We start from the raw sequence: 14355 nt of genomic DNA, 5'->3' as shown, positions 1-14355 counted from the left end.
AGAAGATGTAAAGTACTATTGACTTTTTTAGAACAACAAAAATTATTACATTGTTTGGTGTTTATAACATGATAACCCGAGCTTAAAAGTGGCAGGCAGTAATTGGAGTTTACACTTGTAAAATTATTTTATTGCATAGGAAACTGTAAAAGTACTATATAAGATAGACTCCAGTAAGTTAAGGATGAACATTATCACTGTAAGCTAATCACCAAAGTATTTAAAAAGTATAACTAGAAAATTATTGTAGCAAATAAATGGATTAATAAAAAATAGGCTCGATTATTTTGAAAGAAGGCAAGAAAGGAGAAATAAAGGAGCAAGGAAAAGATCGTGATAAATAAGAAATAAATAGCAGATTGATGGACTTAAATCCAACAATATCAATGATTACATTAAATGTAAATTGACTTAACACTCAATTTAAAAAAACAAAGATTACTATCCTGAATTAAAAATAAGACCCAAGGGGTGCCTGGGTGGCTCAGTCGGCTAAGCGTCTGACTGTGCCTCAGGTCATGATCTTGCAGATCATGAGTTCGAGCCCCGCATGGGGCTCTGTGCTAACAGCTCAGAGCCTGGAGCCTACTTGGGATTCTGTTTTTCCCCCCTCTCTCTGCTCCTCCCCTGCTCAATGTCTGTCTCTTTCTCTCTCAAGTAAATAAATAAACATTAAAAAATAAAAAATGCCCAAGAACATACTGTCTTTAAGAAAACAAAAAGATACAGATAGTTTGAAAATGGAGGACAGAAAAAGACATATCATACAAGCACCAACCAAAAGAAAGCTGTTGTGTGTATATCTATATCAGCCAAAGTACACTTGAAGTCAAGGAGTATTACTAGAGATAAAGGGGAACATTGCATAATATGATAAACAGGTTAACTCAACAGTAAGACATGATAATTCTAAATTATAAGTGCTCAATATATATAAAGATTTATATATATTTATTTATAGCATTTATTATGTAAAGTTATGTATATATAGAGAGAGAATTGAAAGGAAAATAGATCAATCAACATGAAAGTTAGATGTTGTGATATACTTACTTCAATATCTGGCAGACATACAGCTAAAAAATTAGTAGGAAGATAGATTATTTGAATAATGCTATTAACCACTATGACCAAACTACATTTATAGAACACTCTTAACATTTCAGAATATACATCCATGTCCACTTAACACATGTATCAAAATAGATCATATTCCAGGCTCTAATGCAAGTTTCAAGAAATTTTCAATGGATTAAAATTGTACAGAGTTTGTTGTCTGACTACAGATGAATTAAACTGAAAATAAACAATAGGATAGTTACAACAATCATCCAAAGTTTATAATTCTATATAATTAATGGACAAAAGGAAAAAAGTCACAGACGACTGTTAGAAAGTATTTTGAACTGGACAAATAGCATGAATATAATGTTTCAAAACTTGTAGGATGCAGTTAAAACAGTACTTAGAGGGAATTTTATACTTTTAAGTGAATATGAATATATTAGCAAAGAAGAAAGGCTGGAAGTAATCTAAGCCTCTATCTTGTGGAGGTAAGAAAAGAAAAACAAAAGTAAAAGAAGGAAATAATAATTATAAAAATAGGAATACAATGAAATAGCATATACAAAGATATACAAAAGAAAAAAAAAATTATTCTTTGAAATTCATTCATAATATTGATCGACCTCCAATAAGATGATCAAGAAATGAGAGAAAAATAAAACTTAGCAATATCATAAATGAAAAAGTAGACATGGCTATAGCCTCTCAGATTATTACAATCATAACATTATGATATTATGAATAATTTATACCAATAAATTTGACAATATATTTTAAATGAATGAATTGATTTGAGGAAAATAAAAATTACTAAAACTGACACAAGCAGAAGTTAAAAATTAGAATAATCCAGTATCTACTAAGGAAATCTATAATTAAAAAGCATCTCAGAGGGGTGCCTGGGTGGCTCAGTTGGTTAAGCGGCCAACTTCAGCTCAGGTCACGATCTCGCCGTCTGTGAGTTCGAGCCCCGCGTCGGGCTCTGGGCTGATGGCTCGGAGCCTGGAGCCTGCTTCCGATTCTGTGTCTCCCTCTGTCTCTGCCCCTCCCCCGTTCATGCTCTGTCTCTCTCTGTCTCAAAAACAAATAAAACGTTAAAAAAAAAATTAAAAAAAAAAAAAGCATCTCACAAAAAAACCCTCCAGGTCTAGGTGGGTTCACTGGTGAATTCTTCCAAACATTCCAAAAAGAAATAATACCACCTTACATAAACTCTTTTAGAAAATATGGGAGGGAGTAACACTCTTCAGCTTCTTTTGTGAGGCCAGCATAAGAAGGATATTACAAAAACTCAAGAAGGATATTACAAGAAAAGAAAGGTAGAGGATAGAGCTCATGAATATATATAGGAAAAGTCTACACAAATCATTAGAAAATTGAATCCAAATTGAGTAGCAATATGTAAAAAGAATGTCACATCAGAGCTATATGGGGTATATCCTAGGAATGCAAGGTTGGTTTAACATTCAAAATGCTATCTGTTTTATTTATGTATTAGCTGAATTAAGGACAAAAATCTCTGATCATTTCAGTAACTTCAGTAGAAGCATTTGATAGGATTCAATACCTGTTCAAGACAAAAACTGAAAAAAAACTAGGGATAGAAGGAACTTGCCTTAATCTGATAAAAGACAGCTAAAATATTCACAGCCAACATCATATTTAATGTAAAATTCTGAGCACACTTTTCCCCTAAATTCAAGAGTAAAACAGAGAATATATAACCTTTACCACTTCTACATAACATTGTATGTGAAAGTCCTAGACAGCACAGTAAGTCAAAGTAAAGAGTTAAAAGTATAAAGATAGGAAGGGAAGAAATAACACCATATTTGTTCAGAGAGAATATGATTATGTACATAGAAAATTCAAGAGAATACACAATTAGAATTAATACGCGTTTAGCAAAATCACTATGCAAAAATTTATTAACCTGATGTAGTTCTTTACATTACTGTGTCAGTATGTTTTAGGATTTTCTTTTTATAAACATCCTTAAACTAGATTTTTTTCATCTAATCTGAGAGTTTCCATCTTTTTAGCTGGCATTATTTGGATATATTTAGATACCTTCTAATACTTTATTTTATGCTTTCTATTTACCAGTTCTTTGTTTCTCATGGTTTCCTTTCCTGACCTCAATGTGATTTAATATATTGATTGCCTTGTTTATACCTTTTACTCATTTAGTAGTTATATGTTTTAGTTATTTCTAGTGGTGACCCTTAAATATTTAACACACAAATTTGACTTTTCATAGTCTAAAATTAAGGTCTCAAAGAAAATTAAAGATCTCTACTGTCCTCCTGAATAGTACTAGAAAGTTAGGATGCTTTCACTTTCATCACTCCTTCCTACCTTATGTTCTATTTTTTGTCTACTACTTTAATTTCACCTTTCTTTATAAACCCCCAAATTAGCCATTACCAGTTTTTACACGTAGCATTCTTTCATGCATTTCGCTTCTTCTAAGTTCAGTTTTCTTCTTCCAGAAGTATGAATGTTGGTAGCTTTTTCTGCAGGGCTTGCAGTTGGGAAATTCATTTCTTACATAGTTGAAAATGCCTGTGGTAGTCTTGCTGGGTACAAAATTCTAGATGACAGTTATTTCCCCCCCACTCCTTTGAGGACATTATTCTGTTGTCTTCTGGCTTCAGTTAATTAACAGACTGCAGCTGGCCCAACAGTTTCTCTGAGACAAGGTATCTTTTACTTATGCCTGCTTTTAGGATTTTCTCTTGTCTTTGATGCCCTGCAGTTTCACTACGATGTGGGTCAGGGTATCCATTTTTTCTTGTCTTGCTCAGTGCTATAATGTGTGGCTTTTATCAATTCTGGGAAATCTTAAGTCAAATTTGGATAAATTATTCAACTTCTCAAGGTGTTATTCCTCCCCTTGAAACTCTGCAATGTTTCCTTCATTTTCTGACAGTATTATTCCTTGAGTCTGTCTCACTGTTCCTTGCACCTGTCCATGATTCAGTTTCCATATCTGTCTGCTCAAACTGGTGATCCTCTTTTTTTCATAACTCAACCTAATTATCATCTATTCTCTGAAGCTTTTCCTGAAACCTCTTCTTCCCCCAGTCACTGTGTATCCACTCTTTCCTGCTCTTACATCTATCAGTTGATTGCATTTACCTATTTATGTGTAAATCTCCCCCTACTAAACTCAAGTTTCTAGTGGGTAGCTCTCTTTGTATTTACAATGACAGGCACTTAGTATGGACTGTGTAAATGTTTGGAGATTGGATGAATGAATGAATCAAGAAAATGAATGTAAACACTATCTACCTCTTAGGGGTCCTGTAACAACTAAATATATACCATATGAGAAAGCACCTGGCAAATAACAAGTGCTGATCTGTTGTTTGAACTGAATGCAATTCATGCATTATTTTGGTACCGTGGGTTATGTACCAAATTGGTTGTTACTTTAAATTTCCTTATTCCATATGGCATAAAGCAGAGTTCTTAGTGTTCTTTGATCATAATGAAGTACTTTTTTGGTTTTGTGCCTTTCCTTCCAATTGCTATACTTCTCAAAGCATTAAACACACACACACACACACACACACACACACACACACACACACACTATACAAGGAGTTCTATGAGCTTCATATAGTTTACCAGCTATTACATTCTGTCCTGAAAACTCAGTGCATTTATAAATGCTACTCTCCCATATAGCTTAATGGCTTTCTCCTTCTCTCTCATTTAGTGTCTGCTCTAATTTTACCTTATGAGGTAGGCCTTTGCTAACTCTCCTCATAAAATAGAAAACTTCTACCCCACTCCCATTCTCGATCCCCTTTACCTGCTTTATTTCCCTCTGTACACTTGTCCACAAGTGAAATATATATTTACCTCTTTCATTATTAGCTGCCCATCCCACACGTAGTAGCATATAAACTTCTTAAAAGTAGCAATTTTGCTTTATGCCTAGAACAGTGTCTGGAATACGATAGGTGCTGAATAATATTTATCGAATAAATGTATCAGCGTAGGTGCCACTGATTCTCATCGGTAAAATCCTAGGGCTACAAAAACAGACACCATGCAGCCATTCTGAGCATTGTAGTCTTCAACACTTCTCTTGATCTGGGATGCGATTTCAAAACTTGACTATTTTGTTTTTCCTTAGAACTGAATGCCTACAGCATGATTTCATCCTGAAAACTAAAGAAATCACTTCCTCTCCTGGCAGGCACCTAAACCAAGTTCTGAGCTGGCTGTGTACAAAGCCTGTCTGTTCTCTCCTGGTTTAAAGACAGTGGCCGTTCCTGCCCGCATTTAGCAAGCTTGATTTTGCTTTCTGTTTTCTTTCACCCCTCAAGGAAAATTTACATATCTTTTCTACCCATTTTATCATTTTGATCTTGGCAAGAGCTTTCAATTCATACTGTGTGGGTACTTGTGCAAAGGAAGTACCCACTTACAGTGTCTACAAGAAATAAATTATTATTTTACAAAAACAAAGATCTAAAGCTGTAATTCATCTGTATGAGAGGAAGGTCGGAAAGTGATAACGGTGATAACTTGCCGAAGGCCACATAACTAACTTTTGCAACATAAGTGGGTCTAATGCCCACATCCTCCAATTCTCAGTCAAGTTCCTCATACTTTTCTGCCTGACTTTTCTTTAATAAGTTCATTCCTGTTTCACCTACTACCTCTGCCCCTCAATTCTTATTTCATTTGTGTGTATCTCTGTGGCATCAGATGCCTCACCTCAACCTTCAGCTGTCAAACTGCTATCTTGATTTTTTGGGTGTCATCAAGCTTCCGTCTTCACATTCAGCATGACTACACACAATGTGGCCTTTCAGCTAAGCTGACATTCCAAGGTCAACTCTGTAGCCAATGGAAACCCATGGCCCAAGAAGTCTGACACCCTCCCCCTTCACTTGTGGGAGAGCTTGCCTCTGCCTGCTTTCCCTCACCGGGGATGTTGCTGCCCTCAGCTTGCTGAACCGTACTGTCAGATTACCAATGAACAGTGGCTCTGGTAACTCAGTGGACACTTAATACTCGCCACTAAAGGTAACTGGTGGGGGGCACCTTCTGGACTTAGGTCTGAAGACTGGGGCTATCATTGGACTGGCAGTGCCTCCTAGTGGCCAAGGCTCCAAAGGGTTCCAACAGAAAAGTGGCCAGTGTGGCAGCAGCCCACAATGGCAACCCCTTTCTTCTCCTTCCTCTGAGTCTTGTCCCCCAACCTGTTTTTAGTTCGTCCAGCCTTGCCTCATACAGTGAGCATTCACTGCTGGTCAAATCATCCAGTACCTGTCTTTTCAGTATTTTGCTGACTGAATTCCCAAACATGACCGTGATGTTGAAAAAAAAAATTGGGAGGGGGTATGGAAATAGAAATATTACAAAGTCACCACTGTCACTGGAGCAGGTCAATTTGAAAAGTGCTTTGTAATAACTTTTTTCCTTCCTGTAAGCTCCGTGGTAGCTCTGACACTCCTCCTCTTGTAGGAGACTTCAGCTGCCCAGGAGTGCCAAATCATCCTCCCGATCTCATTCTTATTAAGCTTCATGAGTAGTTTCAGTTATGTTACAGAGATACGGAGAGAGGCTCGGTTTCTCTGGAAGCTCGCATCCTAAAAAGAATACGCATCATCTCAAAGATCCCATTTTAAAGTGTATAATCTTCATAAAATGAAAGATAAATCATATCTACAGCATAACCTTGAGACTCCTGTCTTTAAGTCCTCGCTGGTACAGGATGTGCAAATGTAGATTTGGGTCTGGCAAGGAATGTCTCTGGGAACTGTGGAAGAATCGTGAAGGCTCCATTTGTCCCCAAGGGAGAGAGAGGAATCCTGTGTCATGGATAATGCCATGCCACAACAAATAAAATGGGAACTCTTCCTTCTGTATGCCCCTGTGGTTCCCAAGGTGCCCTCTGTCCCCATGTTATGTTTTGTCTCCTCAAGGGTTCCTTCCACCAGGACTGTCTTTCCCCAGATAATGCCCAAATTCAAGGCCTTCCTCTATGCCATCTCTCTTTTCTTCATCAAAATGTACCTATCCCCTGTCCATTCTCTCAAAGCCTTGGTGTTTAATCTGATGAAGTATTTCATGGTAAGGTTTAAATAGTAGGACACCTCCCATTGGCATCTGCATTGTGACTGGGGACTTGAATCTTGATTCACTGGGATTGGAAACCAGCTTTGTATCTCCCAAATGATACACACTGCCCACCTCCATCTCCCCCCAACACTCAATCCCAAAGATGATGTTGTTGAGGCAGAATGCCCTTTTCTTCCCTGGCTTCTTTCTGGTGCCCCTACAACTGACCTCTCTTGGAATATCAGAGCAGTGACAAATAACTCCATGTGGGGAAGTCCAAAGGCTTTGAACCAGAGCCTACAGGCACCACATTCTGACTGATATGTATTCGTTCAAACCACAAACTGAGCTGGAGAAGAGGGGCAACAGGAGAAATACACAAGACCTACTGAGCAGCAGGATTTCTTTACTGATTGTGGCTTGCCAACAAAGGTTTTGGATAGCCGTGGAATATTCCAGAAAGAGGAAAAGATCTGGCGATTGCTTGGAAGATGCCAGGCAATTAAAATAAACCGTGGCCGGAATGTAAAGAATTGGGGAAGAGAGAGGTGAATGAGCAACGGGGACAATTAGGGGGCATTATGCTGAAAGCCTGCCATCTGTGCTGACATCAACTGCGTCTTACCCAACAGGTTTCTTGGGTGTCTAAGAAATTTCTAGAATATGCGCCCCGTGTCAGGAACTCCCAGGAACAGCCCGAGTGCCGCACTCTGATCCCCGCCCTTGGCCCTTTTCCCCTCCTCTTCTCCCACGCCTCCCACACCTCGCCTGCTTTTGTGCCTCCCGGGTCAGAGCCGCCTCAGCCGTCTCCAGGGCAGGCCCCCAGGACGGACGCCGAGCCCGCGCTCTCGCATCGAGCGGCGCCCGCATCCCTGTGCGCGCAGGCAGCCCCGGGGCCGCGCCGCGCTGATTCGCTGCCGCGGAGACTGCGGCGCCCGCGACGCGCCCGCCCCTCGCCGCGCGCCGGCTGGTGCAGCCTCAGTCAGTCTGCAGCCGCGCGGCCACGGTGAGCCCTGCCGCTGCAGCCGGGGCGCAGACCCTGAGTGCCAGCTCCGCGCCCCCGAGGAGAGCAACGGCGAGCCTCCAAAACCCGCACGATGCAGGCCACTGCCGATTCCACCAAGATGGACTGTGTGTGGAGCAACTGGAAAAGTCAGGGTATTCTCTTTATTTCGGTAGTGCATGCCTGCGGTGCACGGGAACCCCGGGACCCGGACTCGGCCATTGTGCATCATTTCACCTGTGGGACCTATGCATGCTTTATACCCAAGAGCTTTGTGTTGGGGGGAGTAAACTTGTCATGTCAAAAATCAAAATGGATGGTGTTTGCATTCTTTTTCTTTTTTTTTTTTTAACCCCCCCCCCGCCCCCACCCCTTTGTTTTCTTGTTGTAATGCTAGAAATTTAAATAATGCATCAGTTGCCTCTTCGGGGGAGCTCTTTCGGGATCCATTGATCATTCAGTACTTGTTTAATCTGTTCTCCTCCCCGGAGTTGAAATGCTTTCTTATTGTTCCATGAATCCCGTTGCATTTAATTTCTGCAGAAAGGTTGAAATCTCCTGGTAGAAGCATTAAGTGAGAGGGCTCTAGTGCATCCTTTTAAGAGGGACACACCCATTTCAGGGTGGTTATTTGTGGTCACACAAAGGAGCCTGGAAATGCAGTCTGGCTCTCGAAATCCTGAAAATATGATGGCGTAGCCACATATTAGGATGGCTCACTTTGAAATATTTCAGGGTTTTTTGTCTGTCATTGGAGTAACCTGTAACTACTATTTATTAATAATGGGTATCAGTGGAACAAGTAGAGGGGAAATAAAAGCAGTGCCCAGTACCCTCTGGCATAGCAGATTTATTTTGAAACAGTCCATATTAGCACTGGGTGTGGCCACCCTCCAGCCTTGCTTGGATTGCTTTTCAGCCATTTTTATTCAGCCTCATACTTCACACATCCATCTCCTTTGTTACATTAAGATTCTCTCCTTCACCTTGCTCAGTGTGAGATTATGAGGAGAAAGAGAGAATTTGGAAGAATGAATTAAGTGTTGTAAACTCTGGTGTTTGTGAGATGAAGTGTCTTTTAATATTTAACAAATAAGGTTCTGAAGAAGGCGCTTTTGACTTAACCTGAAGGGTTGCAGCGTCCCTCAGGGGACCAAAAATACTCTGGAGCAGAAGCTGGTGTGTTTTGTTTGTTTTTTTTTAAAACCTGGCATCTTCCCCTTGTCATTTTATATCACAGAAGGAATAGGATGGCTTTTCATCTTTAGAGCCCCTGTAGGATTTTTTTCAGTAAATTTTTTAAGCAAAGAAAAAGTAAAGACCAATCTCAGAATTAAGAACACTTTGGCTGTCTCTTATTTGTTGGTTCGGGTGGCGGTGACATAAAACAGAATTGTCGAGTTCAAATTGTGTAGGTCTATTGGAAATAACAACTGTCAAAAGTAAATAAATGGGCCTAATAAATTTAAAAGCTAGGAAGTAAGAAATCTCCAGCAGTTCAGGGGCATAATTTTAGAGAATGATGCCAATGACATGAAATAGCATGTTTTATACAGAAGGCAGTTGTGAAAATTCTTGGTGACATTTCATTCTTACGCGTTAAACTCCTCTGGTTTATTTGATACACACTTAAACAACTATAGATTGACATAATATCAAGTTTAGCTGAACCTGAGGACATAAAAAAGTTGGCTTTTAGACTATTATGGGTTTTCTTCTATTCTGACCAAAAGTAGATGCCAAAACATGCAGATTTTCTTTTTTCTTTGTATACGATAGAAGATGCTATTTCATTACAGTCCTGTGGGTTTTCCTCACTTGACCTTCTCACTGCAGGGGTTAAAAAGGTACATGGCTGTTGATAATCAGAAAATAAGGCAAATGTCATCATTTGTCTATTGAAAACCATCATTTTCATTTTCAGTATAAGGCCACTTGTGAAGATTAATGCAAGATCGTTGAAGATCTTTTACACTCCGTGACCTTTAGTAGTTTTCGGTACCATTGATTTCCTTTTGTCAGATAGAACAAAGCCATTATCTTGAAAATTGACTGATAACTGGGCAGATGGGTTTATAGGCATGAGAGAGGAATAGTAAGAAGTGAATTATTCCTTTTTCTTTCCACTAGGAGAACTTTGCATTTAAACTAAATCTACAATAAGATTTTTGTTTAGCATTTTCAATGCATCTTCTTAGTTCCCTCATTATCAAAAACAGTTCTTAACCCTGGCTACACATTAGTATCATCTGGGGAGCTTTAAAAAATACAAAGGATGCCCACCCCTAGGGGTTCTGATTCAAATGGGTCAAGTATCAGTATTTTTTAAAAGATCCTCAAGTGAGTTTAATACATAATCAGGGTTGAAGTCACTGGTGCATAGTGATTCTTAGTGAGCCCAGTCCATAGACCTGCAGAGCAGGGTCGAGTATACAAATGATGAAATGGGTGTGATCCAGGAGCATCTGTGAATTACCGTGGCAGGAGGCAGTGTAACATTGTTGAGAAGGTCCTCCACAAGTATTATGGGTGAAAGTGTTGCTTATACAAAGAAATAAAGGAAGTGAGCTTCAGGTTTTTTACATATTCTTAAACATTCTGTGGAGAAATTGCAGCCCATTGAACATTTCATGAAGACTCTACTGAAACTAATACAATTGTCATAAGAACTGCAGTACACATGCAAAAGGAACCTTATATTTACTTTATTAATATGCATGATTTCAGCTAGAGACAAGAACATTTAAGGAGACTAAAAAGTTCACATTATGCTAGTGCAAATGTTTTGTAATACATATAAAATGTATACATGACTATATACATTACAGTACATTAGTACATTAATGTATACCTTACAAAGATTTTGCTTCCAATTAAAAAACATGATACAACTACCCCTATATTGGTTAATAAAACAAAGCCCACCCAACTCAGTGAAAGTAAAAGGAGAATAAAACAATCGCCTAATAAAACACCTCTGTAGATAGTAATCTTACAGATCACAACAATACTAATATTTATCGGGCACTTTTACCAAATGCTTTACTTGGATCATTGCACTTAATCCTCACAAATCCTATGATGTGTAAGTTCTGTTATTGTCTCATCTTATAGGTGATGAGCTAAGGCTTCCACCAAGGCACATGGCTGGTAATACCAGAGGAGACTAGATTCGGGCCTAGGCTATCTGACCACAGATCCCCTCGCTTCTCACTGCTCTGCCATCTGCCTCAATGGTAGATGGCTTTTTCCTCAGTGGTTTTTCTAAGAATATGAATTATGTAGGTGATGGTGATTTTGTGGGCCTAGTAACTCATCACATTTCCATAGTTTTCATTTGCCGCATATCTTCTCATTTGAACTTTCACTTTACTCTTGGACATCATGAGGCTCAAAGAGGATAAGTGATTTATCCAGGGTTTTTTGATAAGTGGTGAATTGAGTGGTGAAAAGGTGACTGCTTCAAATCCAGAACTCTTCCCGTGACAGCACTCCACCTCTTTTTCTCACGCTGAGTTGTAAACTTTCATGTACTCCTGCTGAGATATTTTCACATAGGTTCTCCCTTTACAGACAGCAAAATGTCAGTGATCTTGACCAATTTATGCTATTATGGTAATCCTCACCATCATCATCAACTCATCATCCACATTTCTCTGTAAATATTAGCTATGTCCCAGTAACTATCCTAAATGCTTGTTACATGTATGACTCCCATTTTACAGAGGAAGAAACTGAGGGTTTTGAGGCAGAGAGGGCTTGGGCTTGCCCTTGGGCTTAACTGGGTCCCAAACACAAGGCAGTCTGATTCTGAAACCTGTGCTTTTAATGACTTTACTATACTGCCTAAATCCAAATGGTACTATGGCAGGGGAATAAAGTTTGAGCAAAATCCTTCATCCATATTATTCCATTCGTGCTCTAAAGATAATTTTTTCCAGATATCATTGTACTCAACAAATTCATCTGGCAGGATGCTTGGTAATACAGTGGGGTTAATACTTGTCACCTGTTTGGGGCTCCTGCTCAACTCCCACTTGACTCTGTGTTGCAGCATTCTGTAATTAAAGCTTTCCCAGCATGTAAAATATTAATGAAGGGTGAAACACTAAAAGTGTTTCTGGTTTTTTATAAAATAAAATATTTTATGCTGGTCTGCAGTGTTCTGGGGAAATGCTATTCATGGTGGTCCATTCTGAAAGATGCTAGTTCAGAACAGCCAAGCATCCCAGAATACACAGAAAAAAAAAAATATCTGTTTTAGCTACAGTAATTGAAAGAAGTGCTTGTATTTTGAAAAGGGCATTTGGTAAAGATAATACATACATAAAGGCAGATCATTACCACCTTTTATCAAATACCTTCTATTTGGGCTCAATGTCATTAGAATCCTGTACAAATATTACAACATAAGCATTACACTTGCACACTCCCTCTCTGCAGATTGTAATGAGATCCAGTGGGGAAACTGGCTTAGCTGGGGATCTGGGGATTTTTTTTTTAATGAAAGAAAACTCATTATACAGATAATATACCAAATATGGGTAGTTACTACTCCATTGCAAAATAAAACTCTACTTTGTCACAGTGTATGATTATTTTCAAGAGAGTCTTTATAAGGGAATATTCCAAAGTTTGAGGAGAGAATGATGGCTTTATTTTTCTCTAAAAGTGATACATGCACATTATGAAAATTTCCATTTGTACAAAGAAAGGTTCAAATCAAAGCCGCAAATCACCCAAAGTCCTACCACCTACAGTTAATCAGTGTTAATATTTTGCTGAATATTGCCCAGTATCTCCATACCGTGTAACGTGAAGCTAGAGGACTGGGTTGGCAACAAAAACAGCTTTTCTGAAACAAGATTATATGTGTCTGAAAAAATACCTGAAGTAATCTAATGGAAGAAACTGACACGAAACTCAGAGAATTGCTGAACTTCAGATACATGTTTCTTTACTGTATGAGCTATTCCTTCCTAAAATTAAGGAAAAGTCTATGAGGTACATCAATAGATTAGGATAATTTTTTACTTTCATGTTTGGGTTTTAGACTGTACTGATGGACTCCGTGCAGTGTCTAACTTTGTTTTTAGAGGAAGACCCATCACAAGTGAGAAAAACTTGACAAAAATGGTGATCTAAATCCACATCGCCAAATCTATTATTTTTCTCAGATTTCCCTGAATTAATATTTAGTTCATTAAAAGAACACAGGTGCTGGGTGGCTCAGTCAGTCGATTTGGGCTCAGGTCATGATCCCAAGGTCTTGGGACTGAGCTGCACATCAGGCTCTACACTGAGCACGAAGCCTGTTTAAGAGTCTCTCTCTGTCTCCCTCTGCCCCTCTCTCGCGCTTGCATGTGCTCTCTCTTTCTCTAAAATAAAATAATTAAAAAACAAAAATATTCCTGATACTCTATGAGTAAAGCATTAGGATTATGATTGCAGATTCCTAGTCCATCCTTAATGAGCAGGCCCCCTTCTTAATCATTTTTAAAAGGTTTCTCTCTTCCTCTCTCTCCCTCTCCCTCTCTCTCCCTCTTTCTCTCCCTCTGTTTCTCTCCCTCCCTCCCTTTCCCTGCCTCCTTCTCTCCCACTTTCTCCTTATGTTTGAAATGATATTCTTTACTCATTTCTCTTTCGTATTTAGACTAGTTAATACGTTTTGGGAACAGAATCTATGAAGTAATTGATACATTTTAAATCACCTTACAGTAGAATTAAATCCTAAAATTCAGTGAATCCAGCAAACAAAAACTAACATAGGTGGATAACTCCCAGGATATCGCCTTTCTTTTTGGAAATAAATGTACATCACCACAAAATTTCCCATCCTTCTCAACTTGATTTCCTAAGTTGTGTACACATTTGGCCATGTATTAACATTTACATATTGTCACCTCTCCATTTCTTATGAAAGTACACACAACCGTTCAAAGAAACAGGATTGCCTTATAATTAAGCTCACAGTTTGAAAGTCAAGAATTAGACATTAATAATCCTTTAAAAGCCATCTTTTGTCTAGATGACAATTAATAATAATTACATTAAAACCTTGGTCATTGTAAATGTATTCCAAATTTATAGCATATATTCCAAATAAGAAATTTGATAGAGGTTTTAGAACTTAGAAGTAGAGTTCTATTTAAGCTATTTGTTTAGCTATATGTTTAAGCTCTATTTTTAAGTTAAATCTGAGT

At 38.6% G+C, this 14355-nt stretch overlaps 1 protein-coding gene across 2 annotated transcripts in view; it reads left to right on the top strand.

Moving 5' to 3' along the window:
• The window catches only part of RTN1 (reticulon 1), a 225202-nt gene that overhangs the window by 191382 nt on the left and 19465 nt on the right, over positions 1-14355 (top strand). Inside the window, exon 1 of one of the 2 annotated variants that reach the window (XM_058739203.1) lies at positions 8107-8307. The exons of the other annotated variant lie outside the window; for it this stretch is intronic. Within the exon in view, the coding sequence (XP_058595186.1) occupies positions 8247-8307 (61 nt within the window). The 5' untranslated portion in view covers positions 8107-8246. Of the gene's footprint in view, positions 1-8106; positions 8308-14355 lie in introns of those variants that run through there. 2 annotated transcript variants of the gene reach the window in all.

This window comes from Neofelis nebulosa, chromosome 7, assembly GCF_028018385.1.
Source record: "Neofelis nebulosa isolate mNeoNeb1 chromosome 7, mNeoNeb1.pri, whole genome shotgun sequence".
Lineage (NCBI taxonomy): Eukaryota > Metazoa > Chordata > Mammalia > Carnivora > Felidae > Neofelis > Neofelis nebulosa.
The sequence above is the reverse complement of the archived record's forward strand: the minus strand, read 5'-3'. Positions and strand labels throughout refer to the sequence as shown.